General features: G+C 37.3%; 5 protein-coding genes and 1 long non-coding RNA gene across 6 annotated transcripts; all 6 read right to left on the reverse strand.

Annotated features, from left to right (window-relative positions):
- Nucleotides 1-911: 911 nt before the first annotated feature.
- On the reverse strand, nt 912-9006 carry LOC108252221. Its single transcript, XM_017443517.2, has 2 exons — nt 8806-9006; nt 912-1269 (listed from the first exon to the last, which is right to left on the reverse strand). The coding sequence occupies exons 1-2, from the start codon at nt 9004-9006 to the stop codon at nt 1012-1014; spliced, it is 459 nt and encodes a 152-aa protein (XP_017299006.2). The 3' UTR covers nt 912-1011.
- A 1609-nt stretch (nt 9007-10615) lies between these two features.
- Nucleotides 10616-12310, reverse strand: LOC113466880. Its single transcript, XR_003391151.1, has 2 exons — nt 11818-12310; nt 10616-10722 (listed from the first exon to the last, which is right to left on the reverse strand). It is a non-coding gene; the product is annotated as an uncharacterized LOC113466880 (long non-coding RNA).
- Nucleotides 12311-12475: 165 nt separating this feature from the next.
- LOC103507910 (ribosomal RNA processing protein 1 homolog A) lies at nt 12476-14812 on the reverse strand. The gene is made up of 3 exons (XM_026822540.1): nt 14365-14812; nt 14003-14145; nt 12476-12487 (listed from the first exon to the last, which is right to left on the reverse strand). The coding sequence occupies exons 1-3, from the start codon at nt 14507-14509 to the stop codon at nt 12476-12478; spliced, it is 300 nt and encodes a 99-aa protein (XP_026678341.1). The 5' UTR covers nt 14510-14812.
- Nucleotides 14698-23529, reverse strand: LOC103507920 (DNA polymerase delta subunit 2-like). Its single transcript, XM_008472442.3, has 5 exons — nt 23347-23529; nt 16003-16199; nt 15432-15559; nt 15057-15318; nt 14698-14708 (listed from the first exon to the last, which is right to left on the reverse strand). The coding sequence occupies exons 2-5, from the start codon at nt 16172-16174 to the stop codon at nt 14698-14700; spliced, it is 573 nt and encodes a 190-aa protein (XP_008470664.1). The 5' UTR covers nt 16175-16199; nt 23347-23529.
- On the reverse strand, nt 17367-22252 carry LOC103507931 (DNA polymerase delta subunit 2-like). Its single transcript, XM_008472453.3, has 9 exons — nt 22246-22252; nt 21497-21624; nt 21143-21384; nt 20802-20953; nt 20459-20577; nt 19495-19587; nt 18965-19157; nt 17869-17979; nt 17367-17495 (listed from the first exon to the last, which is right to left on the reverse strand). The coding sequence occupies exons 1-9, from the start codon at nt 22250-22252 to the stop codon at nt 17374-17376; spliced, it is 1167 nt and encodes a 388-aa protein (XP_008470675.1). The 3' UTR covers nt 17367-17373.
- Nucleotides 22992-26896, reverse strand: LOC113466883 (DNA polymerase delta small subunit-like). The gene is made up of 3 exons (XM_026822644.1): nt 26838-26896; nt 25312-25422; nt 22992-23120 (listed from the first exon to the last, which is right to left on the reverse strand). The coding sequence occupies exons 2-3, from the start codon at nt 25391-25393 to the stop codon at nt 22999-23001; spliced, it is 204 nt and encodes a 67-aa protein (XP_026678445.1). The 5' UTR covers nt 25394-25422; nt 26838-26896; the 3' UTR covers nt 22992-22998.
- Between the last annotated feature and the right edge of the window lie 63 nt (nt 26897-26959).

A 26959-nucleotide genomic window follows, 5' to 3' on the forward strand; every position in this document is an offset into this window, starting at 1 on the left:
GAGGATACCAAGAGGTGTCATCTAGGCCAGAGAGCTAGCTCAGGGCCCCCGAATCGTAGGGGTCTGAGGGATATTCAGGTACATAATTATGTCGTTGTACCCTACTTCCTGAGACGGACTTGACCGTAGTCCCATTCAGGTACCCTCAAGAGCCACTGTTACTGTCTGTGGCTTGACAGAGCTGGTTTGGTCTCAGTTTTACGTCCTCCAGCGAGACGATCCTTCCCACTTAGTTCGGCCGTATTTCGGTGGTTTTTTGGTCACCAAAAGTTCTCCGCTCGGATTTCAAGGTCTCAAATTTGTTTTTACAATCACCTTATGGTACCTGACAATCTCAGAGAATAAAATCGTTTACCCTAATTTTTGTTTGTCCGATATCTATTCGCCTACCTTCGTTATTGTGTACTTTTTAGGGTATCTTGAAAAAATCATCAAGTTCGCTGGTTAAGTAGAAAAGCTTCGCTTTACGTAAAATCCTTTGTGACCACTTAATTTTGTAGGAAAATTTCTCAACTTTAAACGTATGTTTTTACTTTATACATTAAGAGCGTGGTTTAGGAGTTATACGCGGAAAACTAAAAAAAGTGCCAAAAGTATGCACTTTATTCGAGGTTTTTTGTCCCCCAAAAGTTATCCCCTGGGATTTCGAGGTCGAAAATTTGGTCCCACACTCACCTCAGTATACCTACCTGGATACCTGGCTAAGAAAATTGTTTAACTTTGAAAAAAAAAAAAAAAATAGTATTACATTTCCCCCACCATCCCTAACGATCCTATGGGGGGAAAAACCGTTTACCCAAATTATTGCAAGGTGAACCTCCTCTATCTATTAGTATTAGACTATATCGATCTCGAGATATTTTATTTACAGACAGACACACGCACGGACCAATGGCTCAAACTTTGGATTTAGGGTCTAGGGATCTCAAAACGTGTCTGGCACTAAAAAATGACCATCGAAAATTCGAAAAAATGAACATCGAATATTACATTACTTTCCCTCCTATAGGTTTAAGGAAAGTAAAAACGCACGAATACTCCGAATGAAACACAACTATTGATTACCTCAGTGAAGTACACATGAGCTGCCTTGTACATTGTGCGAGTGCTCGAGTTGAAATCGTTCATAAGAGCTTTGACACTTTTCTCACACGGTGTTATAAGGTAAACCGCTTCCAGACTGGGCAGAGGCTCTCTAGCCTTATGAATATCTTCCACAATGGTCATACCTTCTGCAGATATTTCATGCATTTTACAGCATGCTGACACCTGCAATAACAAGTCATGGGACAATGACACCAATAGGAACAATTTTCATAATCATAATGTCAATATGAATAATTTTATTTATTACCTATGTAGAAGACGAACGGCTGTCGTCTTCAACTTCCTCAATATTCCAAGCAAACATCACTAATAGATGCACTAAACTTAAGTCTGACAGAGATAAATAACGAACAAAGATATTTATACAGTTACAACTCGCACTTCGTTACGGCGCTGTTACTCTGATGGACCTTTTGTTGTCCTCTTTTCACGAAAAAACGGCTTGACCGATTTTGATGATATTTTTTGTGGTTGTTGAGAAGAGTACTGAGGGTGACATAGGCTATTTAAATTTGTCATATTCCATCCCGATTCAAAATGGCAGCACCAAAAATGATGGCTAAAAAAAGATGAGGAATCTGTCCTATCCTGCATTGGAATCATCTCTCAAACTCAAACTTCTACCTCTTTCTGATCGAAGAACCATGTTTGACTAGATATCTCTTCATAAAATGCTTAATGGTAACTTTAATGCACCTGTATTGAATGATTCAATTATTCCTAATAACCCTTTATATCCTACTCGCAATAGCATCCCTTTCTATCCTTCATTTGCTCGTTCCAACTATGTCCAGAACTCACCCCTGATTCGTTTTCAGAGGACAGCCAATTTGATGTCTTCTGAAATTGATGTCCGTACTATTACCATTGCCGGAATTAAGAGTCATTTTCTGTCGGGACTCCACACCCCTTGAATATTATATAGTTTTCTATTTAGTAATTTTATTAAGATAATACGAGTAGTTAGGGCATATGATGTACATAAGTTAGTAAAGGGTCCGCCCGTGTATTAAAAAAAAATTAATTAAAATTAATTGCCAAGCGCTCCACGGTCACTAACCTTCTTTCCTATCAACAGGATATTCTGCAGTCGTTCCAGGCTGGGTCTACTGTGCATTCTGTTTATACTGACGTAGCTAAAGCCTTTGATCGCGTGGATAGCAGTCTCCTCGTGAGTAAATTAAGATCTTATGGTATTGGTGAACACATTCTCAAGTGGCTCGCCTGCTATCTGAGTGGAAGAACTCAGTGTGTTAAAATTGGTTCTACTATCTCAAAACCTATTTCAGTAACCTCTGGCGTCGGCCAGGGTAGGCACACGGGTCCTGTTCTTTTTAGCCTTTTCTTCAATGACCTGCCCCGCCACATCATTAATTCATCACTTCTTATGTTTGCAGATGACGAGAAAATTTATAGAGCAGTCAATCATTTTCGGGATTGCATTCTTCTTCAAGAGGATATTTGCAGATTCTCGGATTGGTTGACTCTCAATGGATTGGAGTTATCTTTACACAAGTGTGTGGTCATGGCGTTTTCACGTAACAACGATAACTTTGATTTCACTTACAACATTCAATCTGTTCCTTTGAGTTATGTTTTGCAGGTGAAAGATCTGGGTATTCTCCTAGATGCAAAACTTACATTTGCATCTCATATCTCTCATCTTTCAATGCGCTGTTTTAAATGTCTTGGCTATATTTTCAGGAACTCCAAAGGATTATCTTCAGAGGCTTTTATACTTCTTTTTACAACTTTGGTCCGCTCCTTACTGGAATACGGTGACGTTGTGTGGAATTCGCACTATGCTGTCCATGTTGATATTTTGGAAAGAGTACAGAAGAAATTTTTTCGGTACCTACAAGTCTTATCGTTACCCCTGTGATATTTCAGCCCTACCCTCCCTATCTGACCGTAGAATATCTGCTGATCTTAACTTTTACAATAAACTTGTAGAAGGAAATATTGACTGTTAAAAACTTTTAAATTTAGTGGGTTTGGATTGCCATAGAAGATTGAGAGGGCTTTACACCTACCATGTTGATTTATGTAAAACAAACTGTACATATTTTGCGCCCATCAATCGTATGATGAGGCTGAAAAGCGATTAATTAAAACTGTAATCTGTGATATTTTTTTTATTTTTTTTTTTTTCATTGTTACGCATTTCTTTGTCTTTTTTGACTAATTTGTTATCCATTTTGTTGTATTCACTTTTGTCTTTAATATCTATTATGCTTTAATTTTTGTAATACTTATTACCTACTTATTTTATGTGATACTAGTGGTTGACCCGTTCTTTGTACGGGACCACCACACACACACACAAATACACTCCCCCCACACACACCACACCCATCACACACATCCCATCACACCACACCCATCACACACCCACCACCACACACCACATCCACCACACACCAAATCACACACACCACACCCATCACACACATCCTACCACACACACACATCCCACCACACACACACACACCACACACATACCACCACACCTATCACACACATCCCACCACACACCACATCCATCACACACACACCACCCACCACACACACACCACACACACACCACAGACCCACCCACCACACACCCACCCACCACACACACCCACCACACCACACACACACACCCATCACACACACCACTACACACATACACACACACGCTCCCTAACATGTCTCACAGAGCAGCATAATAGGCATAACTTTGAACCGCCGCCATTTTGAATCAGGATGAAATGTGATAATTTTAAGTAGCTTATGTCACCCCGAGTACTCTTCCTAACAACCAAAAAAAAATTCATCAAAATCGGTTGAGCCGGTTTCTCGTGAAAAGAGGACAAAAACGGGTCTATTAGGCTATTTTCTTCACGTTTTTGAACCGCCGCCATTTTGAATCTGGATGGAATGTGAAAATTTCAAGTAGCCTATGTCACCCGGAGTACTTTTCTTAACAACCACAAAAAATTTCATCAAAATCGGTTGAGCCGTTTTCTCGTGAAAAGAGGACAACCAAAAGTCTATTTAGCGTAACAGACAGACATACACACACACACACACAGACAGACAGAAATTTTTCTAACTAGTAGTTGACCCGTCCTTTGTACGGGACCACCACACACACAAACACACCCCCGACAGACAGAAATTTTTCTAACTAGTAGTTGACCCGTCCTTTGTACGGGACCACCACACACACAAACACACCCCCATACACACAATACACCCATCACACACATCCCACCACACACACACCACACCCACCACACACATCCCACCACACACACACCACACCAATCATACACCCACCACACACACCACACCCATCATACACCCACCACACACACACACCACACCCATCATACACCCACCACACACACACACACACACACCCATCCACCACACACACACATACACCCATCCACCACGCCCCGCTGATCCCGTACAAAGGACGGGTCAACCACTAGTGTATATTATTATTATGAACTTGGAACATGTATTTATTTGTAGCTTCTGAGCTAGAAATTTTCAAAAAGTAAGCAACCTTGAAGGGGCTACACAAAAAGTTTAAAAAATCGCCTGCGGCGCTGAAATTTTTAGTTTTGGTGAGACTGAATTTCTCAAGATTGTAGACCAAACTTCCCAAAAATTTCGCCTGCGGCGCTCTGATTAATTTTGCTCATTTTAGCGTTCCGCTATAGGTAATTAGGATAAGAAATGTATAGAAAAATATCTAATAATTAGATAAGTCAAAAGTTAACTCGTCACATGCATGAGGCACATATCTACCCTTTTTGAAAAATTTCGCCTGCAGCTCTGAAAATTTAAAGTTCGATCAGACTGCATATCTGAAAGGTTGTAGTCCAACTTTTTTTAAAAAAAACTTCGGCGCCCTAATTTAATCGTCCCTACATCTTGTTACAGGGTTTATACGCTTTTCCCGGAGTGAAATTCCATGACTATTCCATGTCTTTTTCCAGAAAATTTCCATTTTATTTCTGGAGCAAATTGGGGATTCAAAAAGCCAAGGTCAAGAATTATTAATTTCGAACCTGCGAGCGGCTTGGGGTCATTATTGTAAAAAAAAAAAAAAAAAAAATCCCCCCTGGCCACTTTCCTCACCCCGAGTACTCTTCCTAACAACCAAAAAAAATTTCATCAAAATCGGTTGAGCCGTTTTCTCGTGAAAAGAGGACAAAAACGGGTCTATTAGGCCATTTTCTTCACGTTTCTGAACCGCCGCCATTTTGAATCAGGATGGAATGTGAAAATTTCAAGTAGCCTATGTCACCTAGAGTACTTTTCTTAACAACCACAAAGAATTTCATCAAAATTGGTCGAGCCGTTTTCTCGTGAAAAGAGCACAACCAAAGGTCTATTTAGGGTAACAGACAGACATACATACATACATACATACAGACAGACAGACAGAAATTTTTCTAATGTGATTTTTGGAATCGTGGATGCATAAGGAGTAAGAATAAATAAAAATTTCTTAATTCTAAGCAATGTACAGACAAATCTACAATTTTATTTATATAGATTGTTCTGTGATAAATATGTAAAAGGATATTTTCCGTAAAATACAAGTACTAAATAAAAAATAAATTTGATATATAGGTCGACCAGGGTCCAGGTTTGTATAAGTCCTTCTATGGGGACAGACAGAGTGACAGACTGAGGACACCGAAGCGAATACAATAGCCCGTCCACTATACCTTTTTTTAATACTATCGTAATAATAAAGGAAGGACGGGCTAAAAACTAATCGGTATTAATCTTCTTCTTTTTCTCCGCCTTTTGCCGAGTTCAGAAGGGGTTGGTATTTTTCGTCAGTTTCTCAATCAGCCCTGAGGTGATAAAAAAAAAAAAAAAACACTGTACAATTCTGTTCCTTCCCACTTCTATTCTATTATGGGACTGGTTGCTCCTCTCCCTCTCCCGAGAGAGTATGCAATGAACACTGCGACCTCTGTAGATCTATTGTGACCAGTATTTTTTTCCCCTGCCCGAGCTGCTATCTATCCCCGGGCCTTGATGGAACCTAGAAGTACACTCACTGGTATATTTCACCCTCCTCAGTTTCTCTGAAATTCACCTGCAGCACCTCTAGAGAGTCCGCATACTCAGGTTTATTCCAGAGAAAAGCTGTGAGTTCATATACTATCCCATTAAGAGGATACCAAGAGGTGCCATCCAGGCCAGAGAGCTAGCTCAGGGCCCCTAAGGTGAAGGGGTCTAATGAGGGGTTTGATAGATCTGCTATCCTAGGGCCTTGATGGAACCTAGAAGTACCCTCACTGGTATATTTCACCCTCCTCAGTTTCTCTGAAATTCACCTGCAGCACCTCTAGAGAGGTTGTTGGAAATGATGAGATCTACCTATCCTGAGATTCCTGAGCCATCATTTGTACTTATCTAAAGCCTAAAGCATTTGTACTTATCTAAAGCCTAAAGCTACCTACATACATTTTTTTTCTTCCTTTCTGCTTAAAAAGAACTAAAAAGGACCTAAAAAATTATTGATATTTTTACAAAATACACGTTATTCCTGACAAACCATTTTCTAACCACCAAAGGGGTTTTTTTATTGGTAAGTTTATTCCTATACAAGAGTACTCGTATTCTGTGCACATTTGCACAACTTAGATGTGGTACAAAGTATCCTGCTCTGTAGGACATATTTTGCGCCACTTTTCAAATGACTGTAAACTTGTAAAAAATGCAAAAATTTGTTGAAGAAGTGAACTGACATGTTAATAAACATACAGGGTCTCCACCAATGTATGACCGCCTCAAATTGCTCCGAATAGTCCGAATTCTTCATAAATCATGTGGTGACATTTGAATCACTTTGTCAATTCGCGAACTTTGCAAATTTCGCAAATTCGCGAAAAATGGTCTCAATTTAAAATCTGATGTCACCACATGATTTATGAAGGAAAACCATTGTGAAATGATATGTCACACTCACACAGATACATTTCAGTTAGTTGAATGTTCGCGATATTTCGCGAAATCGCGAATCACAAAAAAATTAATGAATAGTCGATTGTACATGAAATTTTACTTTAAATAATAATATGCAATAAAAATAGAGGTTCTCTTTTGAAATTCCAAAGTTGGTACCTACCAAGTTCGCGAAATTCAACATTGCCAAAAAATCTTTGCAAAAGTCAAAGAAATACGGGTTTTTTATTTTTCGAAAATTCCAACAGATTCGGAGCAATTTGTGTGGGTCATACATTAGTGGATACCCTGCATTATCACCTGAAATATCCCAAATATTCAAAGCATTGTTTAAAAAATGGTAAAAAGGAAAAAAAGGGGGATCCAAAGTAACCCCATTTTACGGTACTTAAGTAAGTAGGTAAGGCACATTCAAGAATGGAAAATTTGATTCAATAAAAAGAGAACTGTAGAGACAGCATTAGCCAGTGTTAATATCAGTCATACATTAGAACCAGGCACTGGAATGTTCCTGTGGTCAGGTGCTCACTGCTCACTGTTAAGGTAGAAACTAGAAACACACTGCCTTCATGTCATATGTAAAATCACCGGGAGTCATGTCGTGTCAGTGGTTCAAAGTTTTCCCATAATATAGTAGGTAATTTTGTTCATGATAGCTACACTGACCTCACATCACGTGAGCTTATGGTATGAGATTAAGGTCAGTGGTAGCTATCATGAAAGAAATCACTTAAGTACTGTAGTATTAGAGGTGAGTTTTGAACCATATTTTTCAGATATAACATGATGATGTCACATGAGCTCAAGTAACATGAGGTCAATGTGTTTCTACCTTTACTGTTACCTATACTTTGGAGTTTCCTTTGCTCTCATAATGACCTATGTCCAAATATGTATGTATATGAGAATATGAGTATATTATTATACAGGGTGTTTCTAAAGTCTTGATGACAGGGGTGGGTTTCTTGATAACTGCTTAGAATGTCAAAAAAATCCTAGACAATTATGTCATAATTTTAGCAGGATCAATATTCTTCATAAGAAGTTGTGGCCCTGGTCCCCCTTGAGGCTGCAACTTAAAATTCTTAAATGAAAACCCCCTACTTGTGATACATCATATTAAATGTCTTGAAAATTGGTGCAATATTGAGCTTGATCAGACAACCAGGGCCAGAATGATGGCCTATTCAATAACAATAATTGAAGAGAAGAGAGAAATAATAGGTGATAGTAATAATAATAATAATAATAATAATAATAATAATAATAATAATAATAATAATAATAATAATAATAATAATAATAATAATAATAATAATAATAATAATAATAATAATAATAATAATAATAATAATAATAATAATAATAATAATAATAATAATAATAATAATAATAATAATAATAATAATAATAATAATAATAATAATAATAATAATAATAATAATAATAATAATAATAATAATAATAATAATAATAATAATAATAATAATAATAATAATAATAATAATAATACCAGTTTTCCCCCAATTTCATAATAAAGGCTCCTATGAGACTCCTGATGGATCCCAAAAACTAATTTTTGTTTTTTTTTTTTTTTTATTTTTTTATGAATTCATGTTGCTCATCGGGAATATAATTTTATTGTATTATAAGGTTAGCACAATATATAGGTAGAGGTAATTATGCGCGGTATGATCCTTATGTTGGCTAAGCCTTGTCTTCAATCCAGGGGAAAGCGTACTGTAGGAGAGTAGGTATGATTAAGTAGGATAGCTTTCCGGAATAGCACAGGAGCAAGATGTCTAGCTTGAAGGTCCCAAAGTTTATGATAGCTTGAAGTTCAAATATCCTGGAGTTCTTTATGTTGAGAGCAGCTTGAGGTTCCTCGAGTCGAATCGTGTCAATCAATCTCATTATACGAGCATTATACCACATGTTCAGTTTTTTGATTTTTTTTTTTTTTTTTTTTTTTTTTTTTTTTTTTTTTTTTTTTTGGGTTTTTTTTTTTTTTTTTTTTTTTTTTTTTTAGATAAGATACCAGGGAGTTGACGCTTTAACCATATGTTTTAATGCCCAACAAATATAAATGTTTGAAGCAGTTTAATTTCCAATAGGATAAGGCAAGTAAACATTGATTTTCACCTTTCAGTGCTTGTGGGTTTGTTGATGTAAACCTGTGATTTTAGATATCAGTACTTGTGCAGAAGTCACGTCCCTAGAATATTGCTACCAAAGGAACTGGCAAAAACAAGCAGTGACCAGTGTTATTATAGGGTTAGGTTAAATGCAAGAAGGAGTTTTCACAATTAGAGCAATGATTAGTGTTATAGGGTTAGGTTAAATATAATATGGAGCTTTTCTTTTCCACGGATGTGACAGAAAGTAGTCCAGGGGGGTCAAATCAAATGATCATGGGAGAAAGTTCTTGTCACTAAAATGGGAAATGACACAATTATGACCAGGAAAATGCTCACACAAAAGTAACAATTTGTTGCTTTTATGATGCCAATACATTTGTGAACAGTTTAGGACCCCATGATGACTAAATATGATTTTTTTTACTATCAACATGTCAAAGATTGCACTAGATACAAGTCACAACAAAATAATGAATGTTTCAAATCTTGTGTTCTTATTGGGACACCCTTTACAATAGTCTGAAACAAGGCTTCAATATGATATAAAGCTGAAGTTGTGCTATTATTGATTACTTGAGTAGACTGGGACTGGGGGTGTTCACCATCTTCATACTTGACATAGATTTTATTTTTAAACAATGATATCATACTTTGTAATTTCAGGCAACCATCAGAATTTAAAAGAAAGTAAAAAAAACTGCATTATCAGTTTGAAAGGAACTTAATGATATCATACTTTGTAATTTCAGGCAACCATCAGAATTTAAAAGAAAGTAAAAAAAACTGCATTATCAGTTTGAAAGGAACTTACCTTTATTTAATGAAGCTAATTTATTTCAACAATATTTTTTTTCTTTTAGTTTTCTCGAGCTCTGTACCTGGTACCTCACTTCTTTTGAGTTTTGACTCCTTTGAGATTTTGATAAGTTATCAAAACGATTTGTAAAATTGTAAACAAATGGAAAAATCACAGTGTTGCCAAATCCCATGTGTACGGTAATCTCCCTCAGGCCGTGGTTATGAACAGGGCCATCGTAGGACATCGTCGGACTTTTTGCGTGTAAAGTTGGCGGGAAATTCGAATTTTTGAAAAGGAACTTACCTTTATTTAATGAAGCTAATTTATTTCAACAATATTTTTTTTCTTTTAGTTTTCTCGAGCTCTGTACCTGGTACCTCACTTCTTTTGAGTTTTGACTCCTTTGAGATTTTGATAAGTTATCAAAACGATTTGTAAAATTGTAAACAAATGGAAAAATCACAGTGTTGCCAAATCCCATGTGTACGGTAATCTCCCTCATATTTCTGTTAGGCTCTATGTACCGGGTTGAGATGAGCTCGGACGAGGTGAGATAGGATATCGTTTCTACCATTGAGCTTAACTCTTTGCCAGTTTTCTTTTTTTGTCTAATGGCTTCATTCATGATTTTCTGTCCAACAAGTACTTTCAATGCCATTATCAAAGCCTTTGCTCCAAGTCTGAAATCAAAAACTACAAATGTCAATTATAATTATAGTCTGTCCAGATGAATGTGGATACTTTCATTACTAGTATAGCTCGCTATAGAATAGAATATACCTTGTTTATCCTGCTCGAATGAGACTAAAAAGTCCCTTTACCCCAGCAGTCTAAACAGGCTCTCGTGTATTTTATGGGTTTAACATTTTACTGTAGTAATAGAAAGTAAAAAGTGGTTTTTTGAACTTTTCTCGGAAACGAAGCCAAAGTTAGAAAAATGACCCACAGACATAACAAGGTAAATCTTTTTTGAGCTTGAAAAAACACATCAAACCTGAACTTTGGAAATTGGAGATCAGGTCGATTTGGATCAAAATTTTGTGCTCTGGCTCGTGGTTTTAACAAAAACAGTTTATCGATTAAAATGAAAAAGTAATGACCTCAAAACTGACACAAGGTCTGCATTTTTTTAAAAGGTGGTTTTTTGGACATTTCTCGGAAACGAAGCCGAAGTTAGGAAAATGACCCACAATAGACGCAAAAAGTCCGACGATGTCCTACGATGGCCCTGTTCATAACCACGGCCTCATATTTCTGTTAGGCTCTATGTACCGGGTTGAGATGAGCTCGGACGAGGTGAGATAGGATATCGTTTCTACCATTGAGCTTAACAATGGTTTCTACAGTTTTGCATTGGAGTGGTAACAAGCAAGGATAGCGTGGGAGTTTTGGGCATTTTTTCTAACCCTCTGTCCAGGCGGCAATTTTTAAAATTTATTTTATATTTATTTTTGTTTGCTAGCTTTTTGTAATTCGCTTGTTTGTACTTTGTAATATATCTAATATAAATGAAAAGTATCTATAATATAAACGTGCAAAATAGAGATAAAAAGTAAAAAATGAATTCAGATTGTACAAGTTGCGGAAAAAAAATCGAAATTTCGAATTTCCCGCAAACTTTACACGCTCATGAAGGCCATGTGTTTTAAGTTACCTACCACATCATTTTCCACACGCCAAGAAAAGAAGAGACTGGCCTATCTCGGCCCAGTACATAAACACACCCTCAATGAGCGAAAGTTGTGAAAAATCCAAATCTGAAGTCGAAACTCCGAAAAAGTAACTTACATGTGCGAAAGTGCTTTTTCGACTATGAGCTTATGGTCAGACATAGGTTGCAACAGCAAGCTAGTTGCTGCAACTAGGAAACAAAAAATGTAAACAATAGTGTAAATCAAATGGAACAGCTGATATCGTGGTCATTCATTTAGTTGCATGCGCAAGCGTGCGCTTCCAAAGAGGTTCCGGTGCCGTTAAACACTTGCCAACGAGGTTTTCTCGATCAAAAAATTTTGATTTTACTTGCGAGGTTGCTGCATCTTAACCTCAAAATTTTGTTTACTTTTCTTGTTTTTCTTTTTTAATTTCTTTCTTGTGACATTTTTTTCCCTGAATTTTTAATTTCCATTTCTTTTTTCCAAGAACAAGAATTTTGATTTTTTTTTTCAATGTACCTAGCCTGTATTACTTTGTCTTGTGACACATTTTTTTTTTTCCAAAGCCTGAAAGCCTCTGTACCTGCTAGGAAAAAGAGAAGCCAAACTAGGTACGTGTGTGTGATGCCTTTCCATTCCAAAGCCTGAAAGCCTCTGTACCTGCTAGGAAAAAGAGAAGCCAAACTAGGTACGTGTGTGTGATGCCTTTCCATCAAAATGAAGGTAACTGACAGGGCAAACTAGGTACTGGAAGGTTTGTAAAGTTATTTGTTAAGTCCAGTTTGAGAAAGTTAAGCAAAAAGCTGAAAAAATACCAGCATTTGCAGAAAAATTCAGAATTTTCTTTTAATTTTGGTTGAACTTTTCAAAAAACTGCAAATGCAAACTGCACAACTTAACCTCACTTTTCGCAACCCGATTTTTAAAATTTTCTATAAGCCGCGTTTACACGTTTTGTGTTTCAAATCAAAACAAGAGGTCGCTGTCGGCGGGAATAATTTTATACAGGGTCTCTCATGTGATTAATTCTTCATACAGGGATCCTCACACAATTTTTTTCCTCCTTTTCTTTCTTTTTTAGCCCGTCCTTCCTTTATTATTACGATAGTAATAAAAAAAGGTATAAGGGACGGGCCATTGTATTCGCTTCGGTGTCGTCTGTCTGTCCCCATAGAAGGACTTATCCAAACCTGGTCGATCTATAATTATATCAAATTAAAGGTCTTTTTACCAGGAACACGAAAGTGGTGGTGCAAATTTTGTCCAGAAAACCAAAAAAACTGGTTTTTGATGAACTCAAAGCGAGAAAGTTTTAGATAACACTTCAGTCGTTAATTGAGGACCGGTTTTAGCGTCACCTATATATGTTAAGCTACGCCGAGCAAGGCCAATAGATGGATCGATCGGTGACTTAAACATTATATCGGCAGTTATTAGAAAACATTAAAAGGAATAAAGGAAGAACGGGCTCTAGTTTTGATTTTAAATCATTACATGAAAGTATGTAGGTACATATATTATGTAGTAACAGGGAGCGCGACCGCATGTACAACCGTGTGAAGTCCCGGGAGCGCGCAGCGCGACCGTAAACAAGGGAGTGCGAAGCGCGACCCTATGCTGAAACCTGCGGAGCCTCGAGAGCGCGCAGCGCGACCGCATGCACAACCGCGAAGCCCCGGGAGCGCGCAGCGCGACCGTAAACAAGGGAGCGCGAAGCGCGACTGCATGCACAACCGGATAAAGCCCCAAGAGCGCGCAGCACGACCGCGCAAAGCCCCAGGAGCACGCAGCGTGACCGTAAACAAGGGAGCGCTATCGCGACCATATGCACAACCACGCGAAACCGCGGGAGCGCAACCTCTCGAGCACGCAGTGGGAGTAATATTAATAAACTGAATATTAAAAAAATTGGTAGGTACATAGGTACTAATTTTCTTTAACCATCATGATCGAGTAAACTACGGGCTAAAAAATTCCCGGAGGGACGGGCCCAGCTTGTTTACTTTTTTTTCAATGGGCCATTTTTTTATAGGCAGGTATTCAAATATTTTTTTTTTTTTTCTGGTGGGTTAAATTTGTAGCTAGAAGGACATAGCATTAATTATTCATTTGGTACACTAGTACTTCTGAATGTTTATTGAGGCAAAAAATTATTTGAATTTAAAAAAAAGGACAAGAATACATGAATTGTTAGGGAGTTTTTTTTTCTTTAATAGGTAGGTAATTACTTAATGAATAAAAAAATTAATAACTTACCAACTATGACGATTCGCACAATATGAGGAATCGAACCCGGAGTGCAAGGCGAGTGCAGTGACCACTATGCCATGGGAGCTGACATCTATTGAACCTATAGGGAAAGTTGATACAAGGATACTAACCTGAATTAGAGGTTTATCTGACATCCACATTGAAAAGAAGAGTCCCTCCCAGAGTCGGATAAAGTCATCATCGGTGAATGCTGAAATGGATAATTGGAATTATTGAGGGATTCATTAACAAAATTATAGTTTCCAGCTTCACTCCATACACAAAACCCCCACCCTAAGGCTTGGGAGTAGGTCATCAATGTTGCATTCTAACTTGCTTCTTCAATGGTTGAAAATAACCTCTGTCTAATGTGTAACAGTGAAGGTAATTTATTATAGGTAGAAACACTGTAACTAATGGATGTACTGACCTGTGTTGGGATTTTGAGATTTAGCGGCAATCCACCTGTGCAATTTTTTGATGGCTCTATTCCTTAAGCTCAAATCATTGGATGCCAAAACTTTGACAAATGCTATTTCTTCAGCAATTTGGAATATCCTCTCTTTAGACTTCATTCTAAAGATTCAGGTGTAGGCAGGTACTACCAAAAGTTTGGTAAATAACAAAAAAAAAAAAAGAAGTAAAAGCACTGAACTGGACTGTCCACACAAGAGGGTGATCACTCAAAATGAAGGTAACTGACAGGGCAAATTAGGTACTGGAAGGTTTGTAAAGTTATTTGTTAAGTCCAGTTTGAGAAAGTTCAGCAAAAAGCTGAAAAAATACCAGCATTTGCAGAAAAATGAATTTTCTTTTAATTTAGGTTGAACTTTTCAAAAAACTAAACTCACTAAACTGCAAACTGGCAAACTGCACAACCTAACCTCACTTTTCGCAACCAGATTTTTAAAATTTTCTATAAGCCGCGTTTACACGTTTTGTGTTTCAAATCAAAACAAGAGGTCGCTGTCGGCGGGAATAATTTTATACCGGGTCTCTCATGTGATTAATTTTTCATACAGGGATCCTCACACAATTTTTTTCCTCCTTTTCTTTCTTTTTTAGCCCGTCCTTCCTTTATTATTACGATAGTAATAAAAAGAGGGGAAAAATATTGTAGACCATCTACATGGTTAACATACTTGTTTTCATTGTTGGACAAAGTTGTTCTGGGTTTAAATACAGGAGTAGCATAGCACACATCTGACACTTTGAACTTCCCATTACCCACAGGTGTGCCTTTGATTGCCACAACTACACCTGTCACTTGATTATGAATATCAATGTTTCCATGTAGTGGAATACGCTGTAGTTCATCCTCCAAAATAAGTTCATCTGAGTCCGAGACAAAGTGGGTATGCTGTGGCTGAGGAACAAGCTTCAACTGAAACAAAGAGTAATTACTGATGAATGGGCAATGGTTAGGTATGTAATTTTCATCAGGATTTTCCATTTGGCTATTCATAATGAAAACACTATAGTTTTTTTTTTACTTACCTCCTCACTGATCTCTTTTAAAATGTTGGGTTTTAATTGCTGGTGTTTGAATAGGGTTCCAATGATGACACACTCCTCAGTATCAGTTTCATTCAAATCAGATAACTTTAGTACAGAGACACTTTTCCCTGGAAAATGAATGGTAAAGTTATGTTAACAGCAATATGTTATGGCACTTGGACATTTTAACACCTGCTGTTTATCAGTAAAGGACTTCTTGTAAGATTACTAGGCTATCAAGGTTGATTCTTGTGCATGTAATAGATCCTCTGATTGTTTAAACTATGGTATTGCTGTGACATCAATTGATAGTCAAATTATACTTTTTTCACTTACCCCACTTCTGAGAAACTCTTGCTAATAAGCATTCTCTCATTTTATTCAACCGCACTGCATAGATGTGAGCAAACTGCTTGGAGTAATCTTTAGATGCTAATTATCAGTAAAGGACTTCTTGTAAGATTACTAGGCTATCAAGGTTGATTCTTGTGCATGTAATAGATCCTTGGATTGTTTAAACTATGGTATTGCTGTGACATCAATTGATAGTCAAATTACTTTTTTCACTTACCCCACTTCTGGGAAACTCTTGCTAATAAGCATTCTCTCATTTTATTCAACCGCACTGCATAGATGTGAGCAAACTGCTTGGAGTAATCTTTAGATGCTAATCGGAAACACTGGGACAAGTTCTTATAGTCTGCTGTTGGTCTTGTGTATGATTTGCATTCTATGTTTTTCATGGTGCTCAAGATGGAAAAACTGAGATCACTGGGATATACAATACCGGTCAAAAACCAAAGGTAACTTAGGTAACAAAAAAACAGGACAAAATTTTGAATTTTTTTTACTTATGGTATGTACCTACTAATTTCGCCTAGATTTTTAAATAAAATAATAAAAATCTTCTTCCTTCTTCAGCCTTCAGCTTCAGCTAGGTTGCAGTTTTAAATTTAAATTTCAAACAAAAATTTTCGCGGGGTTTCTTTTTTCTCTGTGCTTCTTCCACAGAGAAAAATAGATTTTTGTTCAGTGCCGTATATCAACTTACCTCCTCACTGATCTCTTTTAAAATGTTGGGTTTTAATTGCTGGTGTTTGAATAGGGTTCCAATGATGACACACCAGCTTGTTTACTTTTTTTCAATGGGCCATTTTTTTATAGGCAGGTATTCAAATAATTTTACAACACATTTATGGGTATTATTTTCAATTTCAGATCATTTATTTCAGTTAACAAAATAGATATTTTATGGAAGGTGTAGGTTTTTTGTTTCTGGTAGTGGTTATCCTTCTTCTTTTTCTTCTCCTCCTCCATCATATTTCCAATTTTATTTGGGGTAAGTGTGACCCTGCTTTATCCTACAACTCCATACTTATTCAAACCATTTTAGGGGGGAGCATTGATTTCGAACATTCGGACAAATAAGGGCCACCCTACTCCATAATTCCTAACACCTCCTCCAGGGTAGACTGGATTGAAACACACCACATGTCTTCAGGCACACTTCATTTGTCGAAGGTCTAGGTTTACCTTGCCCTAGGGATAAATTTAATTTGAACACCTCCTCTCTTTTCTATCCCTTATCTCTCAAGCCTTTTGGCCTCTACACCACTGAGGTTGGTTATACATATTTCGTTTATTTTCATCATTATTCAAAGTTAACGCCAGCCTAGTTAGCTTGGTTGGTAGCACATCTGCCTTGAAAGTGCTAGGCCACGGATTCAATTCCCACCTGGGGTGGATATTATTCTGAACGGATAATGTTCGTTCTCGGAACGGCTGGCTTTCTCCTGTCTTGTCTTCCTTCTCTCATCTATTTCGGGACCATAAGACCTTGGTAGTTACAGTTCCTCTCTCAAAGCTCTTGAAAAAAAAAAAACAAAAAAAAAAAACAAAAAACAAAACAAAAACAAAAAAAAAAAAACAAAGTTAACCCATTTCATCTTTCTTCAGTAAGATCCTCCACAACCAGACTATGACACTCCAGTGTTGATAGATTCAAAATGGCCACTGTTCTTGAAGAGAAGAAATCTGGTACAGAGATCAGTCTGACATTTTTGTCTGCAACAAAATATTAATGAGCATAATTAGCCATAATATTAATGAAATGAACATAATTAAGTATAAACAGTTAAACAGTGTTTAACTTATTTATTTTCAGTAGGTTAGCGATCGGAGAGCAGTAGCAGCAGGCAGTAGGGGCCAGCAGATAATTAGATCTAGTCAGCTTGTAACGCGCCTACCTTGTAAGCGCTAAATCGCAGGTTCGATTCCCGCCCGGGGCGAACTTCATCCTAAACAGATAAGGTTCATTCTTGAAATGGCTTTCTCCCCTCCTGTGTCCAGCTTCTCTCTTGGATTCCGGGACGATAAGATCTCCGTTCCTACAGTTCCCTCTCTATTGAAACTCTTGAAATAAATGGAAAAATCTTACCTTTTTCAATTTCAATAGTTTTTGTTTCGAATTTGCTTTGATTTCCAGTGAAGTAAACATCAGGGCAGCTCTCAATGATCATGGGATCATTGTCATAGAATGGATAACAAGCTGAAAACATAAAAATAAAACAGTAGAACAGTTGCGCTTACTTGGGTGATGTTTCAAAGTCATAGAGCAGGAAAAATGAGGACCAACGGAATTTTTCTTTTTCTTCTACGACTTCTATCCTGATCCCGAGATAAATCGATTTAAAAAATACCGGTAAATCGTGAACTTTGACGTCACGGCATACGCTCCCAGAGGCGATGACGTCACATCAAATGTTCCGAGCAAAGCTCCCTCGCAGGCAACACATTAATGTGTTTGTGCGCATACGTTTCTGCGCATTTCTTTCTGCTCCTCCGCCAGCGTGGTTGCATACTGGCGCTACCTAGCGAGGCAACTGCCTGAAGTCTGACGTCATACATCTTTAAAATCTTTCATTAGAACGGAAAATGAAAATTGAATTTTCGACCAATTACAGTTATTTTTTCGGATTTTTGACCTCAGATTTGGATTTTTCACTACTTTTTACGTAGGAATCGACCATTTATTAATAATTTTTACCCATTTGCAACTACTCCATTGTAAAATTTTGTCAATTTGAATATGCATTCTGCCTTGTAAGCGCTAGGTCGCGAGTTTAATTCCCGTTCAAGGCATAGGTACATCCTAAACAAATTTTGTTCTCGGAACTACTGACTTTCACCTAGGTATCCTGACATTTTTGAGGTCCTTCTTTTGATTTTGGGACGATAAAACCTTCGTTGTTACGCCGTCTTTTTTTTTCTCTATCTCTCTCACTAGCGCTCCACCCTTCCAAGTCAAGAAAGTTTGACCGCGCTACTAGAGTTATGATTTGAGTCAAGTCCATGACAGTCCATCTTGGGGCGATAAACCCTTCGTTGTTACCCCGTTTTTTTTTTTTTTTTTTTTTCTCTCACTAGCGCTCCACCCTTCCAAGTCAAGAAAGTTTGACCGCGCTACTAGAGTTATGATTTGAGTCAAGTCCATGACAGTCCATCGCATATAAAATCCAAGTATAAATACTTACCTAGGGTATCTGGTGCAGTAGGAGCCACATGTCCACATCTGAGTGTATACTCCAGAATATCCAAGGGATTACTCAAGTTACTAAACTTAGCTATGTCACTCACAGGTTGACCACTGGTGCCCATTAGAAGTTTACCTTCCATCTCAAATATGTATGGATTTGTGACCGGATGAAATGTTGAGTACTTGGAAGCCTGTAAGGGTGAGGGTGGAGAGAGTTATAATAATTCAATCTAGGAAATTAGTAAATAATGGTAGAAACTAGATATGTAAACGCTAGGTCGCGGGTTCGATTCCCACCCGGGGTGGATTTTGTCCTGAACGAATAAGGCTTTTGCTCTTGGAATGGGTCCTATCCTGTCTTCCTTCTCTCTTCGATTTCGAGATGATGAGATCTTAACAGTTACAGTTCTCTCTATCAAACCTCTGAAGAAAAAAAAAGTGGATATAAATTTAAATAAATAATACCTACATTTTCCTACAAGGATAGATACTTAAACTTGGAAACTGGAAAATAAATTTCTTACTTACCTCTGGGAACAAACAAGGATGCAATGGCTGTTGGGGAAGTGTTGTATTAGCAGGATCAAACTCTCCAGGCATCAGGTCTACCTCAATACTACTCTGTGAAATAAAGTGACAATGATCATTAGTAGATTAGTACACAATGTGTACTAATGAACATTACTACACAGTTACCTACACTCCTGTTTTAAAAGGCCACATCTGGGCCCTATGATATAAAACTGTATTACAGGCAAACAGCCTGTTTTAGAGGCTCTGTTTCACAGAAATATATCAGGATGAAATAATTTAAAAATGAACAGCCAGGGATGTACTCAATGGAAAATGTTTATATTTTTCATAGGAAAAAGAATCATATCAGCTGTATGATAAATACAACAAATTTCATGAAGTTACTCTACTAGCAAATAGGTAGGTCTCAAAATTGTGCCATTTTATGTCCTCACTTTTGTCTTCCAAATTCCTTTTTCTAAAGAAATAGTACTTATTATTAATTTCCATTTCTTACCTTACAGATTTCCTCAATGATTATGTCACAGAAATGAAAGAACAATCCCTGAGGAACCCTATGATATAAAACTGTATTACAGGCAAACGGCCTGTTTTAGAGGCTCTGTTTCACAGAAATATATCAGGATGAAATAATTTAAAAATGAACAGCCAGGGATGTACTCTATGGAAAATGTTTACATTTTTCATAGGAAAAAGAATCATATCAGCTGTATGATAAATACAACAAGTTTCATGAAGTTACTCTACTAGCAAATAGGTAAGTAGGTCTCAAAATTGTACCATTTTATGTCCTCACTTTTGTCTTCCAAATTCCTTTTTCTAAAGCAATAGTACTTATTATTAATTTCCATTTCTTACCTTACAGATTTCCTCAATGATTATGTCACAGAAATGAAAGAACAATCCCTGAGGAAAACATCAGTTAACAGATTCCCAATGTGATTTTAATTGAACTTACAACAAAGTCTGTTAGGATCCTATCTGCTAGATCCATGGCTTCAAGATCAGCCTGGGTAGCATTGTCCTTGTTTGACAAGATTGTAATTTTCTCCTTGGGCACATTCCTGATTGTGTTCCCTACAACAGAAGACATTCAAGTTTAAAACTTGCGGGTTAAATTTGTAGCTTGAAGGACATAGCATTTATTATTCATTTGGTACACTAGTACTTCTGAATGTTTATTGAGACAAAAAATTATTTGAATTTAAAAAAAAAGGACAAGAATACATGAATTGTTGGGGAGTTTTTTTTTCTTTAATAGGTAGGTAATTACTTAATGAATAAAAAAATTAATAACTTACCAACTATGACGATTCGCACAATATGTGACCCCTCCTCCAAATCTTCACTCTCTCCAAGCCATCCAGTTAACAATTGAATGAGAGAATAAAGCTGAGGTAATATGGGTTTTTGAAACATGGCTGTATTTATACCACTGAGGAATACCACTTGCCTGTTAAGAAAAGAAAGAAAGACATTAGCTAGTTGATCTACTTAAGTAATATCCTTCTTTGTGGCTTTTTAAGTAGGTACTTAATTAAACTATTTCTCCAGCAATTGGCTTCTAAACAAAAGGCAAATAATTTTATTCATTAATGTAGAATGGGAAAAATATTGTAGACCATCTACATGGTTAACATACTTGTTTTCATTGTTGGACAAAGTTGTTCTGGGGTTAAATACAGGAGTAGCATAGCACACATCTGACACTTTGAACTTCCCATTACCCACAGGTGTGCCTTTGATTGCCACAACTACACCTGTCACTTGATTATGAATATCAATGTTTCCATGTAGTGGAATACGCTGTAGTTCATCCTCCAAAATAAGTTCATCTGAGTCCGAGACAAAGTGGGTATGCTGTGGCTGAGGAACAAGCTTCAACTGAAACAAAGAGTAATTACTGATGAATGGGCAATGGTTAGGTATGTAATTTTCATCAGGATTTTCCATTTGGCTATTCATAATGAAAACACTATAGTTTTTTTTTACTTACCTCCTCACTGATCTCTTTTAAAATGTTGGGTTTTAATTGCTGGTGTTTGAATAGGGTTCCAATGATGACACACTCCTCAGTATCAGTTTCATTCAAATCAGATAACTTTAGTACAGAGACACTTTTCCCTGGAAAATGAATGGTAAAGTTATGTTAACAGCAATATGTTATGGCACTTGGACATTTTAACACCTGCTGATTATCAGTAAAGGACTTCTTGTAAGATTACTAGGCTATCAAGGTTGATTCTTGTGCATGTAATAGATCCTCTGATTGTTTAAACTATGGTATTGCTGTGACATCAATTGATAGTCAAATTATGCGGAGCCTCGAGAGCGCGCAGCGCGACCGCATGCACAACCGCGAAGCCCCGGGAGCGCGCAGCGCGACCGTAAACAAGGGAGCGCGAAGCGCGACTGCATGCACAACCGGATAAAGCCCCAAGAGCGCGCAGCACGACCGCGCAAAGCCCCAGGAGCACGCAGCGTGACCGTAAACAAGGGAGCGCTATCGCGACCATATGCACAACCACGCGAAACCGCGGGAGCGCAACCTCTCGAGCACGCAGTGGGAGTAATATTAATAAACTGAATATTAAAAAAATTGGTAGGTACATAGGTACTAATTTTCTTTAACCATCATGATCGAGTAAACTACGGGCTAAAAAATTCCCGGAGGGACGGGCCCAGCTTGTTTACTTTTTTTTCAATGGGCCATTTTTTTATAGGCAGGTATTCAAATAATTTTACAACACATTTATGGGTATTATTTTCAATTTCAGATCATTTATTTCAGTTAACAAAATAGATATTTTATGGAAGGTGTAGGGTTTTTGTTTCTGGTAGTGGTTATCCTTCTTCTTTTTCTTCTCCTCCTCCATCATATTTCCAATTTTATTTGGGGTAAGTGTGACCCTGCTTTATCCTACAACTCCATAATTATTCAAACCATTTTAGGGGGGAGCATTGATTTCGAACATTCGGACGAATAAGGGCCACCCTACTCCATAATTCCTAACACCTCCTCCAGGGTAGACTGGATTGGAACACACCACATGTCTTCAGGCACACTTCATTTGTCAAAGGTCTAGGTTTACCTTGCCCTAGGGATCAATTTAATTTGAACACCTCCTCTCTTTTCTATCCCTTATCTCTCAAGCCTTTTGGCCTCTACACCACTGAGGTTGGTTATACATATTTCGTTTATTTTCATCATTATTCAAAGTTAACGCCAGCCTAGTTAGCTTGGTTGGTAGCACATCTGCCTTGAAAGTGCTAGGCCACGGATTCAATTCCCACCTGGGGTGGATATTATTCTGAACGGATAATGTTCGTTCTCGGAACGGCTGGCTTTCTCCTGTCTTGTCTTCCTTCTCTCATCTATTTCGGGACCATAAGACCTTGGTAGTTACAGTTCCTCTCTCAAAGCTCTTGAAAAAAAAAAACAAAAAAAAAAACAAAAAACAAAACAAAAACAAAAAAAAAAAACAAAGTTAACCCATTTCATCTTTCTTCAGTAAGATCCTCCACAACCAGACTATGACACTCCAGTGTTGATAGATTCAAAATGGCCACTGTTCTTGAAGAGAAGAAATCTGGTACAGAGATCAGTCTGACATTTTTGTCTGCAACAAAATATTAATGAGCATAATTAGCCATAATATTAATGAAATGAACATAATTAAGTATAAACAGTTAAACAGTGTTTAACTTATTTATTTTCAGTAGGTTAGCGATCGGAGAGCAGTAGCAGCAGGCAGTAGGGGCCAGCAGATAATTAGATCTAGTCAGCTTGTAACGCGCCTACCTTGTAAGCGCTAAATCGCAGGTTCGATTCCCGCCCGGGGCGAAACACTGGGATATACAATACCGGTCAAAAACCAAAGGTAACTTAGGTAACAAAAAACAGGACAAAATTTTGATTTTTTTAAGGTATGTAAGTAATTTCGCCTAGATTTTTAAATAAAAAACCATGTAAAAATCTCCTTCCTTCTTCAGCCAGTTCAGCCTTCAGCTAATCAGCTAGCAGCTAGGTCTGCTAGGTTGCAGTTTTAAATTTATATTTCAAACAAAAATTTTCGCGGGGTTTCTTTTTTCTCTGTGCTTCTTCCACAGAGAAAAATAGATTTTTGTTCAGTGCCGTATATCATCAGAAAGTGAAGGGAACTTTTTCCAGACATTCGGGGTTTGGTAAATTTAAAATTACTAAATAATTATTAATGTCATTATTCATTAATAATGATAATTATTACAGAAAAATGGCTCAAAATCAGCTATTTTAGTTCAAAAATGGCACAAGAAGGAGGAAAATAAAGGGCAGGAGCATAAATTTTGAGCATAAAAATGGTTCCTCTTCATTTCGATAGAGCAAAACGGCTCAAAATCAGCTATTTTGAGTTCAAAAATGGCACAAGAAGGAGGAAAATAAAGGGCAGGAGCATAAATTTTGAGCATAAAAATGGTTCCTCTTCATTTCGATAGAGTTCAGCACAAGCAAAGATTTGTTTACTTTTTACAGCTGATCCTCGCTGATTATTTTTGACTTTTTATTACCATATGCATGGGGAACTTATACAGTGTACATTGTACAATTTTTCAAAATCGGGTAATGGGAGGAAATATCTGTTTTCAGCATGTTTTCAGGGGTTCTGACTGTCTGAAGACGAAAAATTGATTTTTAGAATTTTAGATAATGGTTTGTATGTATGTCGTGTGAAACAGATTTTTACTTTCCATTTACGTTTATGTAAAGTCATGTGATGTTCACACTAAACTTTTCTGGACTTTTGGGGGAAATGAGAAGAGAAAAGTTATTATTATTTTTTTTTTTCGAGGTCTGAACTCTGAAATTCTGAATTTAATTTCTTATTTCTTCTGTTTGATAGTTTAAATCCTTTTGAATAGTTACTTTAAAAGAAAAATGGTTTCAAATATTATAAGAACAATAGAAATGTGATCATTTTGGTCTGGGTTAGTGTTTTTTAATCAGAACCACATTCTCTTATCACTGAAAGGTTTGGTGACTAGTGTGTTTCATTAGCTGCTGAGTTTTTTTTTCGAGGTCTGAATCTGAAGTTCTGAATTTAAATTTCTCATTTCTTCTGTTTGATAGTTTAAATCCTTTTGAATAGTTACTTTAAGAAAAATGGTTTCAAATATTAAGAACAATAGAAATGTGATCATATTGGTCTGGGTTAGTGTTTTTTAATCAGAACCACATTCTCTTATCACTGAAAGGTTTGGTGACTAGTGTGTTTCATTAGCTGCTGAGTTTTGAACATCTCAGATATTAATTTATGTTGGATTGAAATGGCAGAAGACAGTGATACACAAGAATGTTGTGATTCCTGGGAGGAACTAGCAGATTCTGGGGTAAGTCTTGGCCAGATGAACAACACTTGTGAAACAGTCAAGTTATTCTTTGCAAATGTGGCACTCATATACCTACTCATTTGACTTTTTGTTATTAAAACTGTTTCCCGGGGCGAACTTCATCCTAAACAGATAAGGTTCATTCTTGAAATGGCTTTCTCCCCTCCTGTGTCCAGCTTCTCTCTTGGATTCCGGGACGATAAGATCTCCGTTCCTACAGTTCCCTCTCTATTGAAACTCTTGAAATAAATGGAAAAATCTTACCTTTTTCAATTTCAATAGTTTTTGTTTCGAATTTGCTTTGATTTCCAGTGAAGTAAACATCAGGGCAGCTCTCAACCCCCTCCTGTGTCCACCTTCTCTCTTGGATTCCGGGACGATAAGATCTCCGTTCCTACAGTTCCCTCTCTATTGAAACTCTTGAAATAAAAGGAAAAATCTTACCTTTTTCAATTTCAATAGTTTTTGTTTCGAATTTGCTTTGATTTCCAGTGAAGTAAACATCAGGGCAGCTCTCAATGATCATGGGATCATTGTCATAGAATGGATAACAAGCTGAAAACATAAAAATAAAACAATAGAACAGTTGCGCTTACTTGGGTGATGTTTTAAAGTCATAGAGCAGGAAAAATGAGGACCGACGGAATTTTTCTTTTTCTTCTACGACTTCTAGATCCCAAGACAAATCGATTTAAAAAATACCGGTAAATCGTGAACTTTGACGTCACGGCATACGCTCCCATAGGCGATGACGTCACATCAAATGTTCCGAGCAAAGCTCCCTCGCAGGCAACACATTAATGTGTTTGTGCGCATACGTNNTACGACTTCCTGATCCCGAGATAAATCGATTTAAAAAATACCGGTAAATCGTGAACTTTGACGTCACGGCATACGCTCCCAGAGGCGATGACGTCACATCAAATGTTCCGAGCAAAGCTCCCTCGCAGGCAACACATTAATGTGTTTGTGCGCATACGTTTCTTCGATGACGTCACATCAAATGTCCCGAGCAAAGCTCCCTCGCAGGCAACGCATTAATGTGTTTGTGCGCATACGTTTCTGCGCAGTTCTTTCTGCTCCTACGCTAGTGTGGTTGCATACTGGCGCTACCTAGCGACGCAACTGCCTGAAGTCTGACGTCACACATCTTTAAACTCTTTCATTAGAACGAAAAATAAAAATTGAATTTTCGACCTATTACAGTTATTTTTTCGGATTTTTGACCTCAGATTTGGATTTTTCACTACTTTTTACGTAGGAATCGACCATTTATTAATAATTTTTGGCAACTGCCTGAAGTCTGACGTCATACATCTTTAAAATCTTTCATTAGAACGGAAAATGAAAATTGAATTTTCGACCAATTACAGTTATTTTTTCGGATTTTTGACCTCAGATTTGGATTTTTCACTACTTTTTACGTAGGAATCGACCATTTATTAATAATTTTTACCCATTTGCAACTACTCCATTGTAAAATTTTGTCAATTTGAATATGCATTCTGCCTTGTAAGCGCTAGGTCGCGAGTTTAATTCCCGTTCAAGGCATAGGTACATCCTAAACAAATTTTGTTCTCGGAACTACTGACTTTCACCTAGGTATCCTGACATTTTTGAGGTCCTTCTTTTGATTTTGGTAAAATTTTGTCAATTTGAATATGCATTCTGCCTTGTAAGCGCTAGGTCGCGAGTTTAATTTCCGTTCAAGGCATATGTAGGTACATCCTAAACAAATTTTGTTCTCGGAACTACTGACTTTCACCTAGGTATCCTGACATTTTTGAGGTCCTTCTTTTGATTTTGGGACGATAAAACCTTCGTTGTTACGCCGTCTTTTTTTTTCTCTATCTCTCTCACTAGCGCTCCACCCTTCCAAGTCAAGAAAGTTTGACCGCGCTACTAGAGTTATGATTTGAGTCAAGTCCATGACAGTCCATCGCATATAAAATCCAAGTATAAATACTTACCTAGGGTATCTGGTGCAGTAGGAGCCACATGTCCACATCTGAGTGTATACTCCAGAATATCGGAATAAAAACGGCGGTGAAACACTCATCTTTTTCCCCAAGGTTTTCTCATCTTTTCCATT

Source organism: Diaphorina citri, unplaced genomic scaffold, assembly GCF_000475195.1.
Source record: "Diaphorina citri unplaced genomic scaffold, Diaci psyllid genome assembly version 1.1 scaffold18, whole genome shotgun sequence".
In the NCBI taxonomy this organism is placed as follows: domain Eukaryota; kingdom Metazoa; phylum Arthropoda; class Insecta; order Hemiptera; family Psyllidae; genus Diaphorina; species Diaphorina citri.